Source organism: Gekko japonicus, unplaced genomic scaffold (genome assembly GCF_001447785.1).
Source record: "Gekko japonicus isolate JY-2015 unplaced genomic scaffold, Gekko_japonicus_V1.1 scaffold2290, whole genome shotgun sequence".
In the NCBI taxonomy this organism is placed as follows: domain Eukaryota; kingdom Metazoa; phylum Chordata; class Lepidosauria; order Squamata; family Gekkonidae; genus Gekko; species Gekko japonicus.
Genome location: NW_015168114.1, coordinates 46582 through 73296, shown reverse-complemented (window position 1 = coordinate 73296; position 26715 = coordinate 46582). Strand labels below are relative to the sequence as shown.

Here is a 26715-nt window from a genome sequence, read left to right as displayed (position 1 = left end):
GTGGGGCTGAGAGAGCTCTGACAGAAACTGCTCTTTTTCAAGGACAGCTCTTATCAGAACTACAGCTTGCCCAAGGTCATCCAGCCAGATGCAAGTGGAAGAGTGGGGAATCAAACCCGGTTCTCCCAGATTGGAGTCCGTGCACTTAACCACTACACCAAACTGGCTCATGGCACTATACTGCGCCGAGGCCCCTGTCCTCCTCCAGACTCTATCCCAAAATCTCCAGGAGTTTCCCAAGCTGGCTCTGGCAACCTTACCCCCATCCCCTGCAAGTCGTCAGGGCGAACATGACAACCCTACTGAAATCACCCCTGTACCAATGGAAATCTTGGTCTGCTATATCGCCTTTGCCAAGAGGAAGAGAGAGGTGGGAGCAATTTCTTCTGATTCCCTCTCCTTATTTGGCAACTCCGGCCGCTGAAGCAGATGAAAGTCTAAGGTTTTGTAGCTGGCTGGCAAAAAAATATTGTGCCATGCTCCAAGAAAACAGTGTTTCTTTTGAAGCATCAGTGGTACTTTACGGATTAGCACTATCCTACTGCCTGCCTGTATCCCGATGCTGAACTTCTATATTTGTAAATCACTATATCACAAAGAAAGGAGCTGCGGTGGCTCAAGTGGTTAAGACGCTGAACTGCAGGCTGTGGAAGGTCAGTAGTTCAGCAGTTCGAGACCCGAGTTGCCGCATGACGGAGTGAGCTCCCGTCTCTAGTTCCAGCTCCTACCAACCTAGCAGTTCGAAAGCAAGAAATTGCAAGTAGATAAATAGGTACCACTTCGGTGGGAAGGTAGCAGCGTTCCGTGCGCCTTGGTGTTTAGTCATGCCGGCCACATGACCACGGAAATGTCTTCGGACAGTGCTGGCTCTTCGGCTTTGAAATGGAGATGAGCACCGCAACCCTAGAGTCGGACTTGACTGGCTTTCGAGCAAGGGAACCTTTACCTTTATATCACAAAGATATTACAGGGCCACCATAAGTATCTTCTACTCCTTCTTTGCAACAAAGTTTTTTTCCAAAGTTTATTTATAGATTTTCAAATTATAAACATGATATGTTACAACAGATTTCTTTGGAGTCTTGTTTGCCTAACATATTGTCTAACCAGGTATACATTTTGGTCCATTGTTTTTGGTTTAATTCTTCATCTTTTCCTTGTAAGATAATATTTAGTCTATCCATTTCCACTATTTCCAACATTTTCTGAATTAATTAATTAATCTCTTGAAGGGGTTTTCTCTACTTTCCAGCCTTTAGCTACTGATATTCTAGCGGATGTTAATATATAAGTTAAGGTATACAATGCATTTTTGTTTTAACCATCAGGGATCATATTTAACAAAAAGATTTCTGGTAAAAAAAGGCAAAACAATACCCATTATTTCAATTATTATTCTATGTACCTTCTGCCAATATTTCTGAATCTTACTACGAAGTTGATCCTGCAAACGTTTTTCCTGTTTGGGGAAGTGGGGCAATTGAAACAGAATCATGAAGCAGCTAGGCTGTGAGATCACAAAATCACCATGTTCAGATTTCTGCTAAAAGGAAATAACAGCCAAATTTAACAAGGCATCTCGGTGGCACCTAGATGCACACATTTGTAGTTAATATTTTTCCCCAGACCACTTTTGCAAAAAGTTTAAGTTGTAATTCTTCGATACAGGGCAACGTTTTAGGTAGAAACTGTTGGAAATGTATGTGTTTGCAAGGTCTCACAATCCAGTCATTATAGGGTTAACTTGTTTACCTTCTATGCTATTGTTTAGACTGACCTGGAAGGGAAACTTGGCTCAGAGCCAATGGTGATAAAGCCCAAAATCTTGGTCTACTGTTTACTAAACTATTGGTTACTGGTTTCAGGTGACTTCCTTTCTAGGGGTGAAAAAGAAGCTGATACTCCATTGATTCGGAGTCTTGTGTAACCATGCTTTCCTAGCAGTAAGATGTAGAAATGTAGCTCTTAGATCTTTGTTACTTTGTAGGTCTCCTGTATACCCTTTACCCTTAGAAATAAAGGGGTTTTTTAAACACAGAGAAATGTCTCCTCTCCAGTGAAGCAAGATCCATCGAAACGCTGAATATTTAAGCATTTTGACTATTTTCCCAACATTTACCACTCAGCAACCATGAAGAGAAGCGTAATCAGTGGCATACCAACTACCCATGTAGACTAGCAATGTGAATGTTAGCAGAAGATCATTTGAATATTTTTAGTCCCTTCATTTCTGTTTGTGATCAAGAACTAGATGTAGGCCCTATTCACATGGAGGATTTGCCACACTAAAGGCACGAATGCCATGCAGATTTTCGGTGCGCGATCACACCGCAACAGCTGGGAAGCATAGTGCACCCATGGACAACCCATGGTGTCCCGCCAAAGACACACAGTAAAAAAGTACCGCGGAAAGTGCACTAGTATCCGGAAAACGTGGGGGACCGTGTGATCGGGCTACGGCGAATTATTTTGCTCCAGGGCAAACAGCCACATTTCCCCCCCCCCACGTTGTCTGGTCCGTGTGACCGGGGCCATAGTAGTTTATATATTCCTCAGGAGTGAATGGGACCTTGTCTAGCCTTTTAGCAAGGACCTAGCTGAGTCTTATTTTATTTTATTTTTATTTATTTATCATTCGACTTTATATCCCGCTCGAACCCCTTGTCTAGGGGTCTCTGAGCGGCTTACAGGTTTTTGGTGCTAATCACCATTTCCCCCCTAACTAGGGCCACAGTATATACGGGGGTGGGACAACCTACTGGCACCCCTATGGTGGTGGTGGTTGTTGTTGCTTGTTGTTCTCGTCGGCTCGGCTCGGCTCGGGTCTCAGGACTGGTGGGGTGTTCTTTTCTCTCGGCGTTCAGTAGTGGCTGTCTTCTTCCTGAGGCGTGTGGCTCCGCCTGCTTCCGGCCCAGCAACGTCCCTTCCGGCTCCGCTGAGCCGGTGCTCGGCGTCTTCGCACGCCCCTTCTCTTAACGACAGCACTCGGTGTATTCTCTCTCGGCCACCAGGGATCGCTCGATCGCACTCCTCCGATCGCGCCGGTTTGCCGCCGCAATGCCACGTAGCCACGCCGTCCACATCGAGTCGATGCTCGCCGCCGCCGTCATCACCGCCGCCTGCCGCCGCCGCCTTCACCAACCATACAGGGTGCCCCCCACCCCTCTAAGGGTGGGTACCCATTTATCTACTTGCAATTAGGTTGCTTTTGAACCGCTGGGTAGGCGGGAGCTGGGACGAAGGTCGAGAGCTCACCTCGACCGCGGTGGTACTCGAACAGCCATAGCGGCTGCTTGGATGATGTTACAAAGCAGGCGTTTAACTGCCTGCGCCACCGCTCCCTGTCTTGTATTTTACAGAAACATCTTTTATGTTTTTGGAAGATGCAGTGGTTTAAAGCAATCCCTTTTCTCTCTTTTGATGAGTGGCACTAGTTCTGAGCTGCAGACCTCTGGTACCTACAGCTCTTCCTAAAGGCTTCCTTACGCAGTTAGACACACAGCCAAAGTGGTGCTTGAAAGAATCTGGCTTTGCAATGAATGGAAGCTTTATGTAGCTTTGTTTTGAAGTAGACATGAATCATGAAAATGTAGCTTGTACTTTGTCAGACATCAACTTTGACTTTATGGAAGTAAAAAAATGGAAATGAGTCATTCGTTAGATCAGTTTATTACGGCAAAAACATCTTGTTTCTCTAACATGGAAAAGACCAACGGGAAGAGGAACCTTTTTAGAGGAAAAGAAATTAACTGGAGCTGCGTTGTTTTCTCCCTCCCCTTTGTATCCAACATACATTTAATAAAGCATTTAGCTGTAGTTCCATGTATATAACAATAAATTTATTTCGCAAATAATATACAGTTGTCTGCGACAAAATGGCTGAAACAGTAATAATTGTACAAGCACATAAAAGAATTATTAAATCTTTAAAAAATCATACAAGACATATGATATTCACATATAAATAAAAAATTCCAGGAGATCTCCAGATCCCTCCTTGAAGTTGACAACGTTATCCTGTACATAATAATAAGCAAGTAAAATATTGAGAATATGGCCCTTTCTGCCCTGAGCCTTAAGTGTTGACTTCACAGTCTCATGCATTCCCTCTGCCCTAACCCTCCCGTTTATTTATTTGTGTATTCTGTATGTATTCTGCATCTACAAGCAAAACCCATGTTTTTTTGAGGGAACTGGCTGCCAACCACTCCATCCCTCCCTCCCTCTGTGATTTGGCAAAAAGAAAGGGAAAAGAGGGGGAAATCCAAGCCCACACATGCAACACTGACCCCTACTCCTTTATATTTACTGATTCCTTCTTATGCTCTCTCTGGCTTTTTTAAAGTTTTCCTGAGCAGGAGGACACATCCTCTTTTGTCTTTGGAGAAGGAGGGAAAGAAAACAGAAAGGGGAGGGAGCGTCAAGCTAAAGAGAGAGAGAGGCTGAAACGGGGGAGGGGCACTGGGCGGCACTTAAATACCTGTAGAAACAATTCTACTTTAGAAAGGATTACCTAACAATCAAGTTGCTCTTCTCTTAAATACATTCAGTATAAATTGTGGGGGGGGGTTCAGTGTACTTTCCTTATCAATCTTTATCAATTACATTTATCCAAATGTCCCCCTGCTCTATATGGTATCATTTAGTATAAGGATTACCTGGTCAGTTTAAATTGATCAGTTTAAATTGACGCATTAGAATTACCTGATCAGTTTAAATTGCCTGATAATTACCTGATCAGTTTAAATTGACGCATTAGAATTATATAGGTGTATAAACAAATTACACATACAAAATATTTCCCTAAAATTTTACCACTGCACCAAAGATTTAAACCATTATTAACCTGTTACACATACAAAGTCGTTCCCTGGCCCACTCTTATTTGTAAAGCTTCATTTTCTTTTTCTTCTTTTGATTCTTTCTTTTCAACAAAGTCTTAATTTTATGTCTCATGGCCTTGTAAATAGAGAAGTTTTCTTTTAGGATTCGCCATCTATATTCCATTCTCGAAGTGATTGGTGGTTCCATAAAGCCTTTTTTGTCTTCTCTCTGCAGCATTTTTTTCCTTTACAGCTTGGAGAGTTTCAACATTTGCCTGTCCTTTACTGAATCTGTTATATTCTTCTGTGTAGATCCTCCTGTATGATGCATCCAGTTGCTTGTAGTCTTGATCTGTAACTTGGCCAGTTTGGTATCGGGATTTTTCCATCTTAATTACAGTTTGCGTTGGTGCAGTTGTCTCTTTAAATTGGCTCAAAATGAAAGCCTCAAAAGCCTGTTGAACTGCCAGATTAACTGAGTCAATAATTATGCATTTAAGCTCCTCCCAGGAGATTTGCTCCATATCACCACCCACAGAGCTAACAACGCATACGTCTTCTGGCTTTTTTCTATATGTGTTTTGTAGACTCATTTTAAAACCACCTCAAGACCCCAGTTCAGCCCAGCAAACCAATAGTCTTCCACCTCCTCTTTCCTTGTCCTTTTAAAAATTTAAAGGGGCATAATCAAAGGATCATTGGATTCTTCTTCAATCTTGGTTTTTACAAGTACTCACTGTGCATATCTTCATCGATGTTATTGATGTTATTGATGAGGCTCAAAGTTGCTCTTTTGTCTTCGAAAAATTGATCATTTACAAAACAGTTAATATTAAAGGCTTAATTTCTAAAATCTATAAAATCCTTGTCAACACCACAAAACAGACAGCTTTAAAATCCCAAACTCATTGGGCAAAAGATTGCCAAAATAGGATTCAACAGGATCAATGGCCAGACATATGGTCATCACCAAACCTGTCTTCCCAAACCTTCAACATCAAATTAACTTCCTTCAAGACTCACACCGATGTTATCTGACCCCTGTACGTCTGTGCAAGATCTATTCCGTTTGTGATGACAAATGCTGGAAAGGCTGTGGACAACCTGCGGACTTTCTTCATTGTTGGTGGACTTGCCCCTTCATCCAACCATTTTGGTCTCTTATCTTGACTCAAATTAAATCCATCGTAGGAATTGACTTACCTGCTCTTCCAGAGACGGTCCTCCTAGACATCCTTCCTGATACCTGTGAAAGAAAAACACAAAGAAATTTAACTTCAATTTTATTAGCTATTGCCAGGATAACAATCGCTCAGAAATGGAAAAGAAGCTCCTCACCTAACCTATATGACTGGCAAAACAACTTGTGGGAACATTTCATTTATGGGAAAACGACTTCTCCTCAATCACAGAATGCTGTTGAAAACTTTCAGGCGATCTGGTTCCCAGTAGTTACGTACTTAGCTAGAAACGAAATCATCCCGAAGAATGAACATCTTAAGGACTTATTACACTTTTAAACATTAGAATCCACACAAGAGAATCTTGTTAGACTGAATATATCCTTACTTAGGCGTATATTCTGCTTGTTCCATATACAGTTGTTTATTCCTTTATGCTTTATATGGCTATCGTTAACCTGACTTATGTTGTATTATACATGTAAAATTAATAAAAATTTAATTGAAAAAAAAAAAGTTGCTCTTTTGTCAGGGGTTCACAGCTTGTGCAGATCATGGCTGCCATGTCTGCTCTACTTCACTCCTTGCTTCTGGGATGATCCAGGGCTTCCACCCACTTGCAGCCACTGGTGGGAGGCCTGAATCAAGTCCCTTGCCCCGGACCTCCCTCCAGGAGGTTCAGTGGAGTTTGGGATCTCCCGAAGACTCCTCTAAAAAGAGCAAAGTATCAGCCATTCCCGGGAGCAAAGCCCGGTATCAACTGAAGCGCTGCGCTGTGCTGCAGCCCCGCCTCAAGTCCCAATGCAAATCTTAACTGGCAGGAGAGTCGCATATGAGGATTGGGGAAACATGGTCTTGTGTCATAGTATGTAGGTCCAAGGGTATGAAGGCTGTTCAAAGTTCAAAATCAGCATATGGAACTGGGATGAGAAGCTCATTGGTGGCCAGATACAAAACTGGATGTTTATGCTGTCACCAATACGTATCCCTGGGGGCAAGCCACAGCTCAGGCAGCAGTGCCTGGCACTAAATGAAACTTTAAAGTTCTTAAGAGGTATGGAAGAAGACTGTAAAAACTATCTTCTCTGAAACGGGATAAAGCCTAATAAATTAGGTAACATTAGCTACGAGGAAGAAAGTAAAATGTCTTAAACATGAACAGCAACTGAAGTATCTTCTACATCAGTCTCTAAACCTTGTCCTAGAACATATATGGTAATATTATCTCAGAGCAAGTCCACAAATTACAAATTGCTTAACACTGTAAGCGTATATGCCCTGTCACTACAGACTACACGAACGGAAGGTGCTCCTGGACACAATGCCACCAGAACCTCTAGGTGTAATTGAGGAGCATTCCCCAGGCTATGAACGAGTTACTGATGGCCCATCAGTAGGGTTGCCATCCTCCAGGTGGGGCCTGGGGATCTCCCGCTTTTACAACTGATCTCCAGCTCCCCTGGAGAAAACGGCTGCTTTGAAGGGTGGACTCTATGGCATGGTACTATGCTGAGGCCCCTCCCCAAGCCATTCCCTCTCCTGGCTCCACCCCCAAAGTTTCCAGGTATATTCCAACCCAGACCTGGCAACCCTCTCCATCTGTAACAATTAGGGAATCTGAGTTTGGTGCATTAAGGAATTATATGGTTAGTATGTGTTCATTAATGGATGTGGGAGACAGCAAGAGCCAGGAAAACTATAGGAATTGGGTGGAGCTGAGTGGAGGGGAAAAGGAGGAAGGAAGACAGAATAATATAGGCAGGAGAAGAAGGGGGCTTCCTTTATTGCTTGCTTAATACACACAGCAGAATATGTGTCATGTGTTGTGCAAGTACATATATTCAAGGATGGCTCCAAGACAGACTAAGCCTTAACAATTTATTTAAAGGTAAAGGTTCCCTTGCTCGAGAGCCAGTCGAGTCCGACTCTAGGGTTGCAGTGCTCATCTCCGTTTCAAAGCCGAAGAGCCAGCGCTGTCCGAAGACGTTTCTGTGGTCATGTGGCCTGCATGACTAAACGCCAAGGCGCACGGAACGCTGTTACCTTCCCACCGAAGTGGTACCTATTTATCTACTTGCAGTTTCTTGCTTTCGAACTGCTAGGTTGGCAGGAGCTGGAACTAGAGATGGGAGCTCACTCCGTCATGCAGCAACTCGACAAAAATTTTTGTCACATGCTTTTCTCTCTACAAAACAAGTAGAAGTAGCTTCTAAGTGAGTTTCCTGGTATCCAGTCGTTTCCCCCAGAAGTCCCTTTCCTGTGTCTGCACATATCAACGTATTTTTGATGCTGAGGCTGATGGATTGTCATAAACTCGTATCTGAAATTCCTTGAATACTTAGTATTCTTCATAATATTGACTAGACTCAATATTGAGATGTACTGTCATCCTCAAACATTTATAGATACGGCTTGGACTTTGGGTAGAAAAGAAATATATTCCAGACAGTACTGTTTTTCATTTTATCCCTGTGATGACCACTGTTTAGATGCAGCCGTCGGGTTTGTGTTAAAGCTGTTCTGAGTTCACCAGGGAAGCCACATTAAGTAGTGTTGAGTCTGTCTCCCCAGAGGTCAATATGTAATAAATCGTCTCAGGGTGCAAAGCAAATTTTGCAGTATAAGTGTTTATGGCAGATTGTCTTAGAGTCACAGTAGAAAACGTGTTGTGCGTGCTTGCTGAAAGGCGCTGCCATGGCAGTCAACCCCTATTTGGCTTAAGCCTCTACGTAGGATGTCCAGCTATGTGTTGAAATGCTTGTGACTCAGATGCCACAATTTATTCTTCAAGAGGGCTTCAGGGATGTCAGCCAGGGTTGTGAGGTAGGAGCTCTACTCTAGTTGTATACAAACAAGACAGCATGATAGCATCCCTACACACAGAATGCTCCAGGAGATTAATGGGTGGGGGAGGAAGGTAGTGAACAAGTGTCTAGTGGGGTAAAACCTTCTGGTATATCCAGGGATCTTTTTGTAGCAGGAACTTCTTTGCATATTAGGTGACACGCCCCTAAATGTAGCCAATCCTCCAAGAGCTTACAGAGCTCTTCTTACTGGGGCTACTGTAAACTCTTGGAGGATTGGCTACATTAGGGGTGTGTCGCCTAATATGCAAAGGAGTTTTCTGTGTCTGTGTAATAATGGGATAATTACAGGAAACAAGGGGGGAGGTGTGTCCCTGCAGGGAGAGCCAGGTTAACATTTGTTGGGTGACCTTGAGCCAGTTACTCTTGGTGGAAAAGGAAATCCACATATGCCCCCCCCCCCAAGCCCCTTGGAGGAAAGTAATAAATGAAGCCATTTTTAAAAATGGGAAACAGGCTCAATAAGGCATTTTAATGTATAATGTGTGGAGCTGTCCTTTGGCTTTCAAGGCTTAATACACACAGCAGAATATGTGTCATGTGTTGTGCAAGTACACATATTCAAGGATGGCTCCAAGACAGACTAAGCCTTAACAATTTATTTAAAGGTAAAGGTTCCCTTGCTCGAAAGCCAGTTGAGTCCGACTCTAGGGTTGCGGTGCTCGTCTCCGTTTCAAAGCCGAAGAGCCAGCGCTGTCCGAAGACGTTTCCATGGTCATGTGGCCAGCATGACTAAACACCAAGGCGCATGGAACGCTGTTACCTCCCCACCGAAGTGGTCCCTATTTATCTACTTGCAATTTCTTGCTTTCGAACTGCTAAGTTGGCAGGAGCTGGAACTAGAGACGGGAGCTCACTCCGTCATGCGGCACACTCGACAAAATGGCTTCTTTGTCACATGCTTTTCTCTCTACAGAGCGACTCCTTCCTCAGCTATAAGAAGCCGTTTCCCTGCTGGCTTTGCATGACTGATTGTTTAAGAGACAGTATCATAAAATAATACAGTGAGATAGTAAGGGAGTTAGTTTAGGGATGCCTGGTTGTCTCTTGGCACCTGCTGCACACAAATGAGCAGCAAGAGCAAAAGGGGATGGAGAAACAGCACCACACAATGTGGGAAGGTCACTTCTGGGTGAATACCTGGAAATTATGTCACCACATCATGCAATCCTCTAGGAATCCCCTGTCCTCTAGCATAAAAACCACAGAAATCGGGGAAATTCCTAGAGCATCTCCCAGAAGTAACACTGTGGCATTGTGCAATGGCATTTCTGTCAGTCTCCTCCCCACACTGCTTGCCAGTGAGGACTGACAACCTAATGTTAATTCCATTCTTGACAACAGGGGAGGGAGTTTCCCCCTCTTTTGAATATGCCCTTAACAGACTGAAAGGTAAAGGTAAAGGTTCCCTTGCTCGAAAGACAGTCGAGTCCGACTCTAGGGTTGCGGTGCTCGTTTCCGTTTCAAAGCCGAAGAGCCAGCGCTGTCCAAAGACGTTTCTGTGGTCATGTGGCCGGCATGACTAAACACAAAGGCGCATGGAACGCTGTGACCTTCCCACTGAAGTGGTACCTATTTATCGACTTGCAGTTTCTTGCTTTCGAACTGCTAGGTTGGCAGGAGCTGGAACTAGAGACGGGAGCTCACTCCGTCATGCGGCACACTCGGGTCTCGAACTGCTGAACTACCGACCTTCCACAGCCTGCAGTTCAGCGTCTTAACCACTTGAGCCACCACATCAGTAAAAGTCCTGCCGTACCTTTCTCCCTGCTGTGTTCGCTTTCTACATAATTCTCATAGACAGGGGTCATTTCGTAGAAAAAGAGCTAGGGGAACTCATTAGCATAACTCATTAGCACATGCCACACCCCCTGACATCAGGGGCCCGGCGGTGGACCTGCAAGGCCAGCGGAAGTGCGAGGAAGCCCCGCCAAGGCCCTCCCTGGCCCCAGGCAGGCAGGGGTGGGGAGAGGCGTGGAGGAAGCAACTTACCCTACCTCTTCTCCTGCCTCCTCCTGGCTGAATGAGGGCTGGAAGCGGGGCGGCCGGAAGCAGGGGGCGGGGCTTCGTCATGTGCCCCTGCACCTCACCCAGGGGAACTGCGTTCCCCTGCATTCCCTCCCGAAATGACCTCTGCTCATAGAAAGTGTTTTAACCTATTATTTGATGCAAATAATTTTTCTTAATCCGTATGTCTTAACAGTGTTTTTACCCATTTTAAATGCTCTTTTCATTCCCTGCTATCACAACAAAGAAGTAAAATATTCTGTTAACACAAGTTTATTCTCAGATTAAATCTCTACTAATTAAAATATATCTTTATTGATTAAAATTGCCTCCCAGCCAATTAAAATTTTCATCGAGTCATCTGCCAACTAATCTACCTGGAGATTCGGATCCACTGAACATCTGTTAATATGCTGATTACGTGTTCAGACAGCTTCTTGTTAATGGAATGTTCTGACGGTGTGGAACTTAACACAGATAGAGATATGTTCTTATGCTACAAGGATAGGTTTTTATGGGTTAAACCTCTGTTGTTGTTCAGTCGCACAGTCAAGTCCGACTCTTCGCGACCCCATAGACCACATAGCATCAGGGTCTTCTCCAGTGAGTGCTCCCTTCTCATTTGGTGGCCAAAGTATTTGAGCTTCAGTTTCATTATCTGGCCTTCCAGGGAACAGTCAGGGTTGATTTCTTTTAGGATTGACTGATTTGTTCTTCTTGCAGTCCAAGGGACTCTCAAGAGTCTTCTCCAGCACCATAGTTCAAAAGAATCTATTCTTCTGCGCTCGGCCTTCCTTATAGTCCAACTCTCGCAGCCATACATGACTACTGGGAATACCATTGCTTTGACCATGCGGACTTTTGTTGGCAGGGTGATGTCTCTACTTTTTATCATGCTGTTTAGGTTCGCCATCGCTTTCCTCCCAAGGAGCAGGTGTCTTTTAATTTCATGGCTGCTGTCACAGTCTGCGGTGATCTGGGATCCCAGGAACGTGAAGTCTGTCACTACTTCCACGACTTCCCCTTCTATTTGCCAAGGAGTGATGGGGCCGGATGTCATGATCTTAGGGGTTTTTTATGTTTTAGCTTCAAGCCCACTTTTGCGCTCTCCTCTTTTACCCTGAGCAAGAGGCTCTTTAGGTCTTCTTCACTTTCTGCCATTAGAGTGGTATCGTTTTTATGGGTTAAACCTCTAGCGCTTTATTAATCTTCCTTTCTGCTTTCCTTGACTATCCCATTCTCAGGTCACTTTCACAGAACATGTACAATGATTTGTTCAGTGACTGAGCCACACAATACAGCCTCCTAATTTACTGTCTGGAAAACACAAATACTGAACCAGCAAGGCAATGATTGTGTTGAAGTGAAAGGAAAGTGCTGATTAGTCACTGCATGCATTTATGTGTCAAAATCGATGCAATCTGACTAGGGTTGCCAGGTCCGAACAACAGGCCAGCGGGTGACTTACTGGGATGCTCTTGGAAAGGGGAGGGAAGCACACCATGTCTATGCCACCTCTGAGTGACGTAGGCACATTGGGGACCTAGCGGGTGATGTGTGCCTATGCCACCTGGAAGTGATGAGGGCACGTCGGTGACATCAGGGGTGATGCTCTGGTTTTGGGGCAAAACTCTATGGTTTGAAGCTAATTCTACCGTAGAGTTTTGCTCAAAACCCAGAGCATTGTCCCCAGTGTCTCCAATGTGCCTACGACACTTCTAGATGATGTAGGCAGGTCGCATACAGTAAGGGTGCGTTCAGACGGGGCGTTACAGCTGGCATAAACTGTACCAGTTGGAACCGTTGCAGTTTATGCTGGCTGAAACGCGATCACACTTACCTCCTGTCTGCGGAGCCCATCGCTGTACGCCCGTTTACACACAGCGGGCATCGGCGGGGTTTTTTTTTTTTTTCCTTTTCGAATGCGCATAGGCAGCCATCCACAGAATGGCGATCTTTGCGCATGCGTAAAAACCCTCTATTACATTTAAACTTTAAAGGTAAGGACTTACCTTTAAAGTTTAAAGAGCAAAGTAGCCTCCCTGAGGTCCCGGACGCCTCCAAAACACTAAACTAAGGCCCTTTTCTTTTTCTTTTTTAAACAAACGCCCGGGCGAAGCTTCGCCCAAGCGCATATCGCCGACCTAAAAAAAATGGCGAGCGAAAATCGGAAGCCTCGGGCTTCCGAACGGAAGTGGCTGTATAACGGTGGAGAGCAATCAGATGGGGGGGAAGCGATTACAACTGTTGCACTCAGGATACCACCACTTGGGGACCTAGTGGCAGAATACTAAAGCAGAGTTTAAAGCTCTTTGCAACGGTTAGGGACGGAAGGCAGATGTTCGTCGTGTGAACGCCGGTAAGTACACCGATTCCAACCGGCACCTATACCATTGCAAATGCCCCATCTGAACGCACCCTAACTCTCCCCTGCCGGCCAGTTGCCCAGTGCCAGGAGGGAGTGCAGGAAACCGGGGGAACTCTGGCATTTGGGGGGACCCAGCAACCAATGCTCCCTCTAAGCTGTGGAGTCTTGTGAGCAAAAATTCTACTTTGTGAGCTACTGGCATTAAAGTTGTGAGCGAGTGATTGCGCTACAGCATAAATCAGTTGGCTCTGGAGCCCTCCTTCCTGAGCGAAGACAAGAATGTGTGAGCTGGAGGCTAAAAAACTGTGAGCTAGCTCACACTAACTCAGCTTAGAGGGAACACTGCCGGCAGCCCTAAATCTGACCAATTTTAACTCCAACCCTCTTTGTAAGAGTCTCTCTCTCTTTCTCTCTCTCTCTCTTTCTCTCCCTCACCCTCAAACACACATAAGGAAAGAGAATACTGAGGGCATTTTCACACTGTTAGGTAGTTGTGTAAAGTGCCAACTTCCCCTATTACAAAAGAAGGCCTTCTGGTATGTTCCTGTTTGCACTGAAAGCTTCTCAGTCTTTACATATATAATCTCCGGAACAATCATCACAAGACTGCAAACACAATACTCAACCATCATGGGGTCTTTTCTTTCACAGCTAACAGAGAATGGAATGCACCAGTGGCATGGACGCTGTGCCAGAGAAGCCCTGAAAAGTTGTCAATATTAACTTTCCCTGAGTGTACACATCAAAATGTGTCAATACAATTGTTCTTGTCTTTGCACTGGAGTGGATGGAATGTTTCATGCACCAGTGCACACAGGAACTCACCAGCACTCCTTAAGATCCAAAAAGAGGAAGAAATATCCTTATTTGGATAGTTTGCACAGGTTTAAGCCTGCACTAGGCTTGCCAAGTCCCCCCGGGGGGCGGGGAAACCCCCGCCCCTGAGGCCCGTTCCCCACCGGCGGATCGGGCCCTGGGGGGAACCCCACCCTGACGTGCACATCACCCAGAAGTGACGCGACCATGCCGGGCACGCTGGGGACGGGGCCACGGTCATCCGAGGGAAAACTCTATGGTCCCCCGCTGCGGCGAAGACCGCACTTGGCAACCCTAGCCTGCACAAAGAAGCCATTGCAGACAAGAGTAAAGCAGTTACGAAAGCTCAAGTTTGTTAAGAGGGCGTGGTGATTCCTGCCCCCTTTCCACTGCAGCCCACTGATTGCATCCCATGCAGGGGTGGATTAAGCAGACTAGGCACGTGCTTAGGGCACCAGGGCCAAAGGGGGCACCACAAAGTTGGGGAAAGGGTGAAAAGAAAAGAAAAAACGAATGAAGATTTGTAGGTCTTTCTCACAACTGAAATGTGTAAAACGTGGGGAAAAAACCCAAATAGATCAGTTATGCTTCAAGAAAGACTCAGCTCACTGTGTATATTAACAACTGAAGCAGACATTCTGAGAGGTATTAATTTTTGAGGATATGATAAGAACATAAGAGATGCCAATGTTGGATCAGGCCAAAGGACCATCCCATCCAACACTCTGTGTCACACAGTGGCCAGAAATACCAGTGCCATCAGGAGGTCCACCAGTGGGGCCAGGACATTAGAAGCCCTCCCACTGTTGACCCCCCCTAGCACCAAGAAGACAGAGCATCACTTGCCCCAGAGTCCCTATCTATACCTTGTGGCTAATAGCCACTGATGAACCTCTGCTCCATATGCTTATCTAGTGCTTATCTAGTGCTTAATCTAGTGATCAGTGATTTTGCAAAAATGAAACATAGAAAAATGCCTTTCAGGTCATGAATATTGGAACGTTGATACCTTTAACTTGTGAAATATTAAAACAGATGTTGTATTGCATTTTTGTAGAACTTTATGTAGAACTTTATGTAGCCCAAGCTTGGCTTAGTTTGTACAGTATATTTTTGTACTGCTGCAAGCTGCATTGTCTATCTGGTCAGACAGGTCTACAACTAAAATGGACTGGGTCAGCATGGAAAGGAGGGGGGCACCAAGATTGGTCAGTGCTTAGGGCACCAGTGAGCCTTAATCTGCCCCTGATCCCATGCGCCAAGAGATGCCTTCCAGAATCCCTGGCAATGTCCCCTAGGACTTTGGGACAGACAGTATGGATTGTGTGGAGCTGTGAATGAGCCTGCCATGTGACCCAGGGTTGTGAGGCATAGCTCTCAGGTCGCTCTGCTTGACTGGTGCCCCAAATGTATCACTTCCTGCACCCATAGCTTGGGTTGCCTGGTACAATGATGCTGGTCCTGGACCTGCTTTTTGCATGCGGCACATTTGAATCTGTGAGGGGAGAGGCTGTTAAAACAGGCCTCTGCTTTTATAAACCTCAGCTGATTTAACTTCACAGTCCTTAAGAAATGTTTGCAAAAATAGTTCTTTAGTCTGCAGTTAGGGCCCAGTGAAGAACGGGCCTCCGCTCAGTGGTCCTAGACAATTTGACAATGCAGAGCCTAAACTTCTGAAAAAGAAAATGGCGGTATATTTGCTATTATTTCAAATTGTCAGTTCCATAACAATTTCCAAAACATACAGATCGGAAAATTAAGACCTAGAATTGTAGCTGACTGCCATATAAATGCATTCAGTTATCATGCAACAGTTAACAGTTACGGCGCTGATAAAATCTCTCGCTTGGATCTTAAAGGGCTGAAGAGAATAAATTCATGTGACGGTTGAAAGTAACAAGAGAACGTCAGTTTGCTTGACCGCACCCCAGCCAATTGCGATTTGTTGAAATGCCTGTGCTTGAGGATGTTTTTGCAAGCTGGTCTAATGATCAAATTAACAGATATCCACTCTGGATTGTTCAAATTGCTATCTCCACCAGACTGCATGCTTATTTGCCCTTTGAAGTTCTTCAGACATATACTGTGAGAACCTTGACTGCCTCCTTTAGGAGTTCCAGTGATAAATAATGCAAAGCAACACCTTGATGTCGTTTAGTTGCATACATTATCTGCTTTAAGAACACATGGTGAACATGGCATATCTGTGATGGACAGAGGCCGCCAGGGGTCATTTCATACAAAAGGAGGTGCAGGAGCTCATGAGCATAACTCATTAGCATAACTTATTTGCATATGCCACTCCCCCTGACATCACCGGATGTGTGTCAGAAGGCAACACCCACCGCTCAGGCTCCACTGGACTGTTTTGGATTGCTAGCTATTGGGGGGGGGGAAACGTGCAGATCTGTCCTCGCAGAGGAGGGAGAGCTTGTACCTGAATAAACCTTGGCCTTAAAGGACTGTTTTGGACGGGGGGCTCACTTGGTCTTAAAGGTGCCACTGGACTGTTTTGGACTGGGTGGGCTCTGCAACTTACCTGGCTGCTTCTTGCTCTGACTGAGGGCTGCTGGGAGCAGGGGGTGGGGCTTGTTGCATGTGCCTGCCCCCTGGGCTCTTTACTGCTGGAGCTCCGCTGGAACTGCTGGTTGAAATAAAGCTAGAAACGCACTTGAATATTAGCAGGAACAGGAGCAGTTCTCTGTCCCAGAAGGTGGGACTGGGATATGATTTCAGAACTCAGGATCTGCTTTCATCTTGGAAGGCTGGCATTGGGACCATGGGAGGCTGTGTTTACATGCAGCTGAATTAAACACTCATGATCAGTGTTCCCTCTAAGCTGCGTTAGTGTGAGCCAGCTCACAGTTTTTTAGCCTCCGGCTCACACATTTTTGCCTTAGCTCAGGAAGGAGGGCTCCAGAGCACACTAATTTATGCAGTAGCCAAATCACTCACTCACAACTTTAATGCCAGTAGCTCCCAAAGTAGAATTTTTGCTCACAGGACTCCACAGCTTAGAGGGAGCATTGCTCATGACCAGGATGTGTAAAATAAAATTTAAAACAAAAGCGTCATAGATATTCAAGAATTCTAGACCACAGTGAGAAGAGGCTTCACAATTACATAGGCTGGGGTTCACAATAGTTATGTTTTCCTTTTTTCCCCCTGTCCATAGAGTTTATTTTCCTTGCTATGTTGGACTGGCCGGGCATCTTGCATGCGTCCTGATGGTCCTCCTCTTTATTCCTGCCCAGACAAAATCACAGCCCAAAGGAAATGCTGCAGAACAAAGTGAGTGCTTATAATGCTGGGCGATTTCAGTAGAAAGAGGGGGTCTGACAGACTTTCAGCGCAATGCAAACCAGAGTGGTGCCCTTCTAAACTTAGGAGTTTCAGTGGACGTAGAAAGGTGTGACTCTGTTTAGGGTTGTGCTGTAAAGAGATGAGTAAGACTCCATAAGAGAATCTGATATGAAAATGAAAATAAATTTTTTTAAAAAGAGTTTAAACTTTTTAAAAAGTCTGACTACACAATACACATTCCTTGGGTTGGGTATGGGAGTACCATGAGGGCTGTCAGACGTGCACTTGCAAGTTCTCTGCTGGGAACACAATTCCCAGGCGCGTGGGGCTTGACTGGGACTCGGGCTGCCAGATTTCTGCTGCTGGTATGGAGTCATCACTTTTGTGACAGGGGGTTTATTTTGGTTAAAAACGTGGCATAGACATATGTGAAGGTACTGGGTTGAATCCAGACCAAATTGGAAATTTCCAAAGATTTCCCCCTCCCACTTGCAGACCCCCTTCATGTTATTCCTCAAGATCCCTTATGGCCCTAGAAGCAGCATTTAGTGGAGAGCAATGAGCTGCAATGGGGGGGGGGGAGAAGACAGAGTTTGAATCCAACCCATTTTCAAGGCTGATTTAGAACATGAAAAATTAATGTATCAGGGCAAATTTCCCATCTTCCAAAGTGTAATGTATCCAGTCCAGACAAGTCGAGAGACAAACGTCGAGCTTCGCTCCAAGAGACAATGGACTATGCGGATCCTAGCCCGCTCCAATCAGGGGGCTAGGTTCCCGGCCGAGAGCCTATGGGACTCTCGGCCACTGTAAATAACCTATAGGGAAGTAGGGGTGTGTTTTGGGTGGCGGTTTCTCGGGGGATATAAGCCGGCCTGGGAGCCGGTCAAAGTTGTCTTCTTCCAGATAGAATACGCTTTGCTGAAATCACTCTCTGTTTGCGTACTTTTCACTGTGCAAAATACCTACTGCTTCTTTCCATTTGAGTCAGATCCTTTGCCTATTTACTTGGAAGCAAGTTTTCACTGAATTCAATGGCACTTGCTCTCAAGTAAGTGTAAGTTGAGCCAGCTTTTTCTCAGTCTACTGCATCTGTGTTCATTTGCTCTTTGCACGGGCGAGCAAAATACCTACTGTGTGCCAGCGTTCACCTTGAGAATATTTACTTTTTTCTAGAAAGCACTGCCTTAGGTCTAGAGCATTCCTTATGTAGAAAATAGGCGTTCAAATCTCATTGGCCTAGTGCGTTACTGTTCTGTCCCACAATTTGCCCCCTGTGTTTCATCAGAAGAGTAATTAAAGCAGGCAAGGGGTTGATGGCAGTGATGGTCACAGTCATACTGGTATTGTCCAGCCAGCTAGTGAGCATGTGAGATGTCTTCATAACCAATGTCCCCTCTAAGCTCTAAGCTGAGTTAGTGTGAGCTAGCTCACAGTTTTTCAGCCTCCGGCTCACCCATTTTTACCTCACCTCAGGAAGGAGGGTTCCAGAGCAAACTGATTTATGCAGCAGCCAAATCACTCACTCACAACTTTGATGTAGGCTTGCCAAGTCCCCCCAGGGGGCGGGGAAACCCCCGCCCCAGAGGCCCGTTCCCCGCCACCGGCGGATTGGGCCCTGGGGGCAACCCCACCCCGATGTGCACGTCACCCGGAAGTGACGTGACGACGCCGGGCACGCTGGGGGCGGGGCCACGGTCATCCAAGGGAAAACTCTATGGAGCAAGCCGGGAGTCCCCCGCTCCAGATACTGGTAACACTTGGCAACCCTACTTTGATGCCAGGAGCTCACCAAGTAGAATTTCTGCTCACAAGACTCCACAGCTTAGAGGGGAGCCTTCTTCATAACCCCTCAGTAGCCTTTTGCCTCAATCGCTGTAGAGGTGAGGCTTGTCAACCTCGGGCAGCTGTGTTGGCCTGTTACAACCAGTTCTAACTGAGTAAGCAAAATTATGCATGCGTTAATTTCATTTTTAATTGTATTAATACGAGCCCAGCATTTACAAGGCCTTTGTGCCTCAGCATTTTTTTAGACTGGCTAACCGAGAAGAAAGATGAGGAACAGGAGCTTGGGAGGGAGGGAGGGCCGAGGGCGAATCCCTTGCCTGCAGCTTGTTTCCCTTTTAAGTACGTAATAGGCCTGCAGACTTCCTATAGCGTTCAAGGCCTCCGGTTCAGATTGCAGAGTGGGGCGTGCTGGAACAAAGAAGCGTCCTTTGACAGAGTCCAAGCGAGTCACCAGCCACGTCTGTCTAACATGCCAGTGGCTTCTCTGAGTAGGTGCAGATGTCAAAAATAAAATGGAGGGCTCTACAGACTACGAACCAAGAAGGGCTAAGCTAAACCATATATATATAAGTACAAATATTTATTAAGGTGTACACATGTTAAAACTTTCCTGATTAAAAATTACTTTGTCTAAGATCAGACTATAAAAGCTTATCCTCTGTACATACATATGATGGGTAAATACTTTATAACTGAAGACCAAAGGGATAGATAGATAGATAGATAGATAGATAGATAGATAGATAGATGGATGATAGATAGGTAGGTAGGTAGGTAGGTAGGTAGGTAGATAGGTAGGTAGGTAGATAGGTAGATAGATAGATAGATAGATAGATAGATAGATAGATAGATAGATAGATAGATGATAGATAGATAGATGATAGATAGATAGATAGATAGATAGATAGATAGATAGATAGATGATATATAGATGATAGATAGATGATAGACAGACAGACAGACAGACAGACAGATCGATAGATAGATAGATGATAGATAGATAGATAGATGATAGATAGATAGATAGATAGATAGATAGATAGATAGATAGATAGATAGATAGATAGATAGATAGATGATGGCTCTTTTTGTAGCAGGAACTCCTTTCCATATTAGGCGACACACCCCTAATGCAGCCAATCCTCTAAGAGCTTACGGTAGCCCCTGTAAGAAGAGCTCTGCAAGCTCTTGGAGGATTGGCTACATTAGGGGTGTGTCGCCTAATATGCAAAGGAGTGCCTGCTACCAAAAAGAGCCCTATGAGTTGGCAATTCAACTACTCAGCCGGGGAGCAGGAGTGATGTTGCACTGCAGAAGCAGGTGGGAACGTAGGCCTTATGCTCCGCAGAGCCGGCCCCATGTCCTCTGCTGCTCTTATTCAGAAGGACTGCTTGTTCCACTTGTGGCATTTGTGCTGCAAGTTGATCACCCTGCTAAAATTAATATCCACCCCCTGTGTCATGGGGTGGATGTTGCTGGGCATACAAACTGAGGAATTCTGTAAGTGTCAAGTTGAAGTCCACGGACAATACAACACGGTGGTGGGGACTGAAGTGCGAAAGGGTACGGGCTTAAAGGCTGTCATTAAAATATGTGAAAGGGTGGGAGAGAGAATGGATTCATTCCGAATGCTCACTACTAAATGTTCAGCATGTATCATTCCCCTCCCCCAAGAATTCACACTCTCTTGAACTTAGCATTTTAGGAATCTGAAGCGGCAATCCATCATGTATAGAGTTGAGGATGGGGATAGTTAAGATTCAATCATACTATGCAAAAACTGTACATTATGTTAGAGATACCCTGATTTGTAGCTTAACTTGAAGAAGCAACTGTGGGTAAAAGGAAGGCCAATTTCCTAACTTGAAATGTGGGTAAAAGGAAGGCCAACAGAGCCAGTTTGGTGTGGTGGTTGAGTGCAGGGACTCTAATCTGGGAGAACTGGGTTTGATTCCCCACTCCTCCATTTGCACTTGTCTGGATGACCTCGGGCAAGCCGTAGCTCTGATAAGAGCTGTTCTTGAAAAAGAGCAGTTTCCGTCAAGAGCTCTCTGAGCCCCACCTACCTCACAGGGTGTGTGTTGTGGGAAGGGGAAGGGAAAGGAGTTTGTAAGCTGCTCTGAGACACCTTTGGGTAGTGAAGGGCGGGGGATAAATCCAATCTCTTGTTCTTCTTCTGCCTCACAGGGTGTCTGTTGTGGGGAGGGGAAGGGAAAGGAGTTTGTAAGCCACTCTGAGACTCCTTTGGGTAGTGAAGGGCAGGGTATAAATCCAATCTCTTCTTCTTCTTCCTCTTTTATGGATGCAATAAGTACCAGAGACTTCACATTGGGGATCCAGTCCCCAATGTTATGTATAGTTTTTCCACTAGACTTTACAGGTACCCGCTTCTATTGGTCAATTTCCCACCCGAAGCCCCGCTGCCACATTTTGACCCTTTGAGGATCACGAAACCGCGGCGGAAATAGTGCGAAGCCACGGGTCAAAATGCGGCAGCGCGGCTTCGAGTGGGAAATTGACCAATAGAAGCAGGGCAAAGGGAGGCACGACCGCGGCGCAGCTCTTGTGTGAAATCGGTCAAAGTTTTTCTCTTCGCGTTAAGAATAAAAATCTTATTCTGTTGTTTCAATATTCATAAAGGTAAAGCTATTAACAATGCAAGAATTTGTAATGTAATATAAACAGTTCTTCTTGGATTTAAGCTATTTTTTGCCTTTCTTTCCTTTCTTCTTGCTTTTATAGTCCCGAGGGGGTTTGGGTGCTGTTGCTCCGAATTCTGATTTGGATTCAACTTCCGAGCTGCCATCTGTGGATGTTTCACGACTTCCCAAGTCCTGGGAGCTATCCACTTCTCCTTCTTCTTCTTCTTCCTCTGTGTTCTTTTTGTCTTTTTCTGAATCTTGCTGTCTTTCCAAAAACTGCTTCGCTTTAATAAGAGAGTCAATTTTTTCTGTTTTGCCTTTACAGTTGAACCCTGCAACACTTTTCCAATCTGAATCATGACTCTATGGTACGTGGGAACTTAGTTCCCAGCAGCAGCTGCATGTGTAAAACATGTAACACATCTAGTTTGTCCCCTAGACACATCATTTTATTTTGCAGAGATGAAGCTCTGGAGCACAATGTTGTTCAAGGTGCCGTGTATTTGTGTTTTGGGTGGAGGAGGGTATCCATGTTACAGAGAAGGGAGCATTTCTAAAAAAACAGGTCGTGGTGGTCACAGGCCACTGCTTTACAGTCACTATCTGGGTCAACAGACTTAATCTCCTCCCTATCTCTCTCTCTAGGCACGCCCCATTCCAGCGATGTGTTTAGCCTCAAAGAAGTCCTAAGACTGTTGAAGCTTCCAGGAGTAATGGATGTTTTCTTAATCAAGGTGCTTTCTGGTCTTCCGATAGGTAAGGTAGGCTCCGTGTTCTGCAGAAGATAACCTGCCCTCAGCAGTCGGCAAAAATGTATTTATTTAGCTTCATCCGCAACACTTAACGTTGCAGAATGCAACAAAAAAAATTACTGGGCCAGATCACACATGACAGCAGCCACCATGCAGTCACATTGGATGTATACAGGACCATCACAGAACTCTCAGCAGCTGTGTGTATACCATCCCTGTCAAGGTGCTGGTTCACTCAAATGGCACCTCCATACGGATCCAGTGTTGGCCCAGCTTGTATACCGGTAAGAGTCGCTCGAAACAAAGAATACCGAACTCTTCTGTTGCATACAGCCATTTAGGGTGGAGGCAGGGTCCCCCGGGGGGACTTGGCAAGCCTATGGGTAGGCTTCTGTAGTAGTGGATGCATCTCAACCTGTTTCAAGGCTGGGGAGGTTACCCATTCCCTCAAGAAGGTATTAACTACCCACTCAGAACCAGTCAGTCGCCGCCCTGGCAGATTTATGTAGTCAGAAAGGACAATTGTCACACAAAGCAGGTGGTAGGCCTCAAACCTCCAGTCCGCATCCTCAGACTGAGTATACAGTAAAGTATCCCAGACTGCTGGACAAGTCAACACCAATGTTCCCTCTAAGCTGTGGAGTCTTGTGAGTAAACATTCTACTTTGTGAGCTACTGGCATTAGTGTTGTGAGCGAGCGGTTTGGCTGCTGCATCAATTAGTTTGCTTTGGAGCCCTCCTTCCTGAGCTAAGGCAAAAATGTGTGAGCCGGAGGCTAAAAAACTGTGAGCTAGCTCACACTGACTCAGCTTAGAGGGAACATTGGTCAGCACCCCGGCACCATCTGACCCTGCCACCGCTCATACGGAGTCCAACTCAGTATGGAAGTGAGACATCTTATCTGAAAAGCATTGAGCAAAATGGTCCTAGTGGGCCACCAAGCAGTCCATCTCCTGCTGCAGGCCAAATCCCAACAGGCCTCTGACCACCCAGAAGAGCTCTGCTGTCTTACACGTTGCAGACCAATGGTGATGGGGGAAAATAAATGTTTCCTTTGCCACCATCACCATCACAGAGTATGCTTTCAAACGAGCTGCAGCCCGTATCTTGTCAGATTCGTCCTGAGTCTTCCTCTACCGGCCCTCTAGCTGTCTCCCTTGTCTTTTCATCAACTGCAACCCTTCAGTAAACCAAGGGGCTACCTGAGCGCTAAGTAGGGTTGCCAGGTCCAATCATTGCGCCAGTGGGGGAGGGACTTTCCAGGAGTGGGGAGGAGCATCGCAACGTCAGGCATGTCGGGGGACAGCGCTCTGTGATTGGGGCAAACCTGTATGGCAAAATTCACTTCAGATCAGAGAGTTTTGCCCAAAAACCAGAGCGTTCTCCCCCCCCCCCGATGTCCCCAATGTGCCTATGTCACTTCCAGTTTTCATAGGCACGTTGCAATGATTTCCGGGTCCATGCCAGTAAGAGGGGGTTAATTGGGCGGAGAGGAGCACCCCGGACCAGGAGACCCCCCACCTGCACCGGGGTTTCTGGCAACCCTAGCTCTAACACTTGAGAAAAGGAGCCTAGAAACAATTTTGTCAGCTGCTCAGATCATTTTCTCATTCCAGGACGTCGACAGGAGCATCAGCTCTATCAACAGGGAAATCCCCTAGAGAAATCAAAAAGCCCTTTGGATCCACCTGGCTCTGGGGGCGGATCGTTTTAATAGATCTCCCACCCCTGCAGAATCTTGGTATCCCTGCAACTCCAGACCCAAGCAAACAGTGATCTGTCCACGACAAAGGAACTGTCGTCACTTTCTCCAGGCTTAAATCACATTCATCACGTCCAGAACAAAATATGAGATCAGGAATGTGACGTGCGCGATGTGCAGGCTATGAAACCCTAATCCACTCCCGATAAGATAGCTTCAGCATGAATGCTGAAGTCCCCAAGGACAGCCAGTCTAAGGGTCTTAAATGCCATCCTTTGGAGAATCTCCTCTGTCAGCTCAGGCTGGGAGACTGTTAGGCAGTGGGGTGGGCAGTCCAGCAGCCAAATCCCAATCCTGTCTGTCAATCCCAACATTAAATACACAACCTCAAATCTGGAAGTGAGGTACCATGCTAGAAGGACAGAGTCCCTATATAGACTATAGCAGGGGTCATTTCGTAGAAAAAGAGGTGCAGGAGCTCATTAGCATAACTCATTAGCATAACTTATTTGCATATGCCACACCCCCTGACATCACCGGACATGAGTCAGAAGGCAACACCCACCGCTCAGGCTCCACTGGACTGTTTTGGATTGCTAGCTATTGGGGGGGGGAACGTGCAGATCTGCCCTCACAGAGGAGGGAGAGCTTGTATCTGAACAAAACTTGGTCTTAAAGATGCCACTGGACTGATTTGGATTGCTAGCTATTGCGGGGGTGAACATGCATATCTGCCCTCACAGAGGAGGGAGAGCTTGTACCTGAACAAAACTTGGTCTTAAAGGTGCCACTGGACTGTTTTGGATTGCTAACTATTGGGGGGGGGGACATGCAGATCTGTCCTCGCAGAGGAGGGAGAGCTTGTACTTGAATAAAACTTGGTCTTAAAGGTGCCACTGGACTGTTTTGGATTGCTAGCTATTGGGGGGGGGAACGTGCAGATCTGCCCTCACAGAGGAGGGAGAGCTTGTACATGAAGGCGGGCCGGGGGGGGGGCTCTTCAACTTACCTGGCTGCTTCTTGCTCCTCGTGGCCTGACCGAGGGCTGCTGGGAGCAGGGGGCGGGGCTTGTTGCATGTGCCCGCCCCCTGGGCTCCTTACTGCCGGAGCTCCACTCCTATGCGCTCCCGCAGGAAATGACCCCTGGTGGTAGAACAGGCGAAGTGGTCTTCTGCCTCCACCCCAGTGCTGCTTTTGCAGCGACAAGCGTTCCACTCCCTTCCCTGCAAAGGCAAGCGTGTCATTGGAGCCTCTGTTCTTCAAAGCACCAGGCTGGCCCAGGGCCTCCTTGTCCTCTGGAGAATTCCACTGTGATGCTGATCCAACCTTCTGTCATAGGAGATCTCAGCTGGAGGTGATTTGGCTGCTCTCCACATATTCGTACCTCGGTGCCAGAGGGATAACCTGCAAATAGATGTTCTCATTTATTTTCATCTCCCTGTTCCCACCGTATAATTATTTTTAGTAATGTGCATACATATGAGCCTAAATTACAGCGTTGCATTCATTTATATTATAAGCAAGGTTGTGATGTACACAGATACGGTCCTCTCATTGATGGTGTTCTTTTAAGCAAACTAATTTTGGAAAGCAGGACTGCTCGGCATGAATTATGAAGGTTGTGGAGTTGACCTAGGCACACTCCCCTAGGGGAAAGCGCCACTGGGCGCAGTGGGTTTTACCTAACGTGTTCACAGCATGACCAGAACCGACAGACTGAAATTAAATCAAAAGAGTTTTTGTCTAAAGATCAGGAAGGTTTTCCTGACACTGAAAGAGGTTCCTTGGTGGAACAGGCTTCCTCGGTAGGTGGTGGGCTCTCCTTCTTTGGAGGTTTTAAAGCAGAGGCCATCTGGCAGCAATGCTAAGTCTGTGAATTTAGGCAGATCATGAGAGGGAGGGCAGGAAAGGATGAGCCAGTGCTTGGATCTTGTGGCTCCTTCTTATATGCCCAGGCCACTTTGGGGTCAGGAAGGAATTTTCCTCCAGGCCAGACTAGCCCAGGGATCCTGATGATTTTTTTGCATTTTTTCCTCTGGGCATAGAGCAGGGAGTGGGGGAATGGGGGTGGGGGTAGTATGAATTTCCTGCATTGTGCAGGGGGTTGGACTAGATGATCCCTGAGATCCCTTCCAGCTCTATGTTTCTATGGCATTGTACATGAGTTACCTGAACCTCATCAGTGCCTTATTTAAATATCATAGTAGTAGTAGTAAAGGTAAAGGTTCCCTTGTTCGAAAGCCAGTCGAGTCCGACTCTAGGGTTGCGGTGCTCATCTCCGTTTCAAAGCCGAAGAGCCAGCGCTGTCCAAAGACGTTTCCGTGGTCATGTGGCCGGCATGACTAAACACCAAGGCGCACGGAACGCTGTTACCTTCCCACTGAAGTGGTACCTATTTATCTACTTGCAATTTCTTGCTTTCGAACTGCTAGGTTGGCAGGAGCTGGAACTAGAGACGGGAGCTCACTC

At 46.0% G+C, this 26715-nt stretch overlaps 1 protein-coding gene across 1 annotated transcript in view; it reads left to right on the top strand.

Moving 5' to 3' along the window:
* SLC22A18 (solute carrier family 22 member 18) overlaps positions 1–26715 on the top strand; it is a gene marked incomplete at its 3' end in the record, with an annotated part of 109129 nt that overhangs the window by 40183 nt on the left and 42231 nt on the right. The window contains 2 exon segments of the mRNA XM_015414852.1: positions 17235–17350; positions 22438–22548. Coding sequence (XP_015270338.1) covers positions 17235–17350; positions 22438–22548 — 227 coding nt within the window.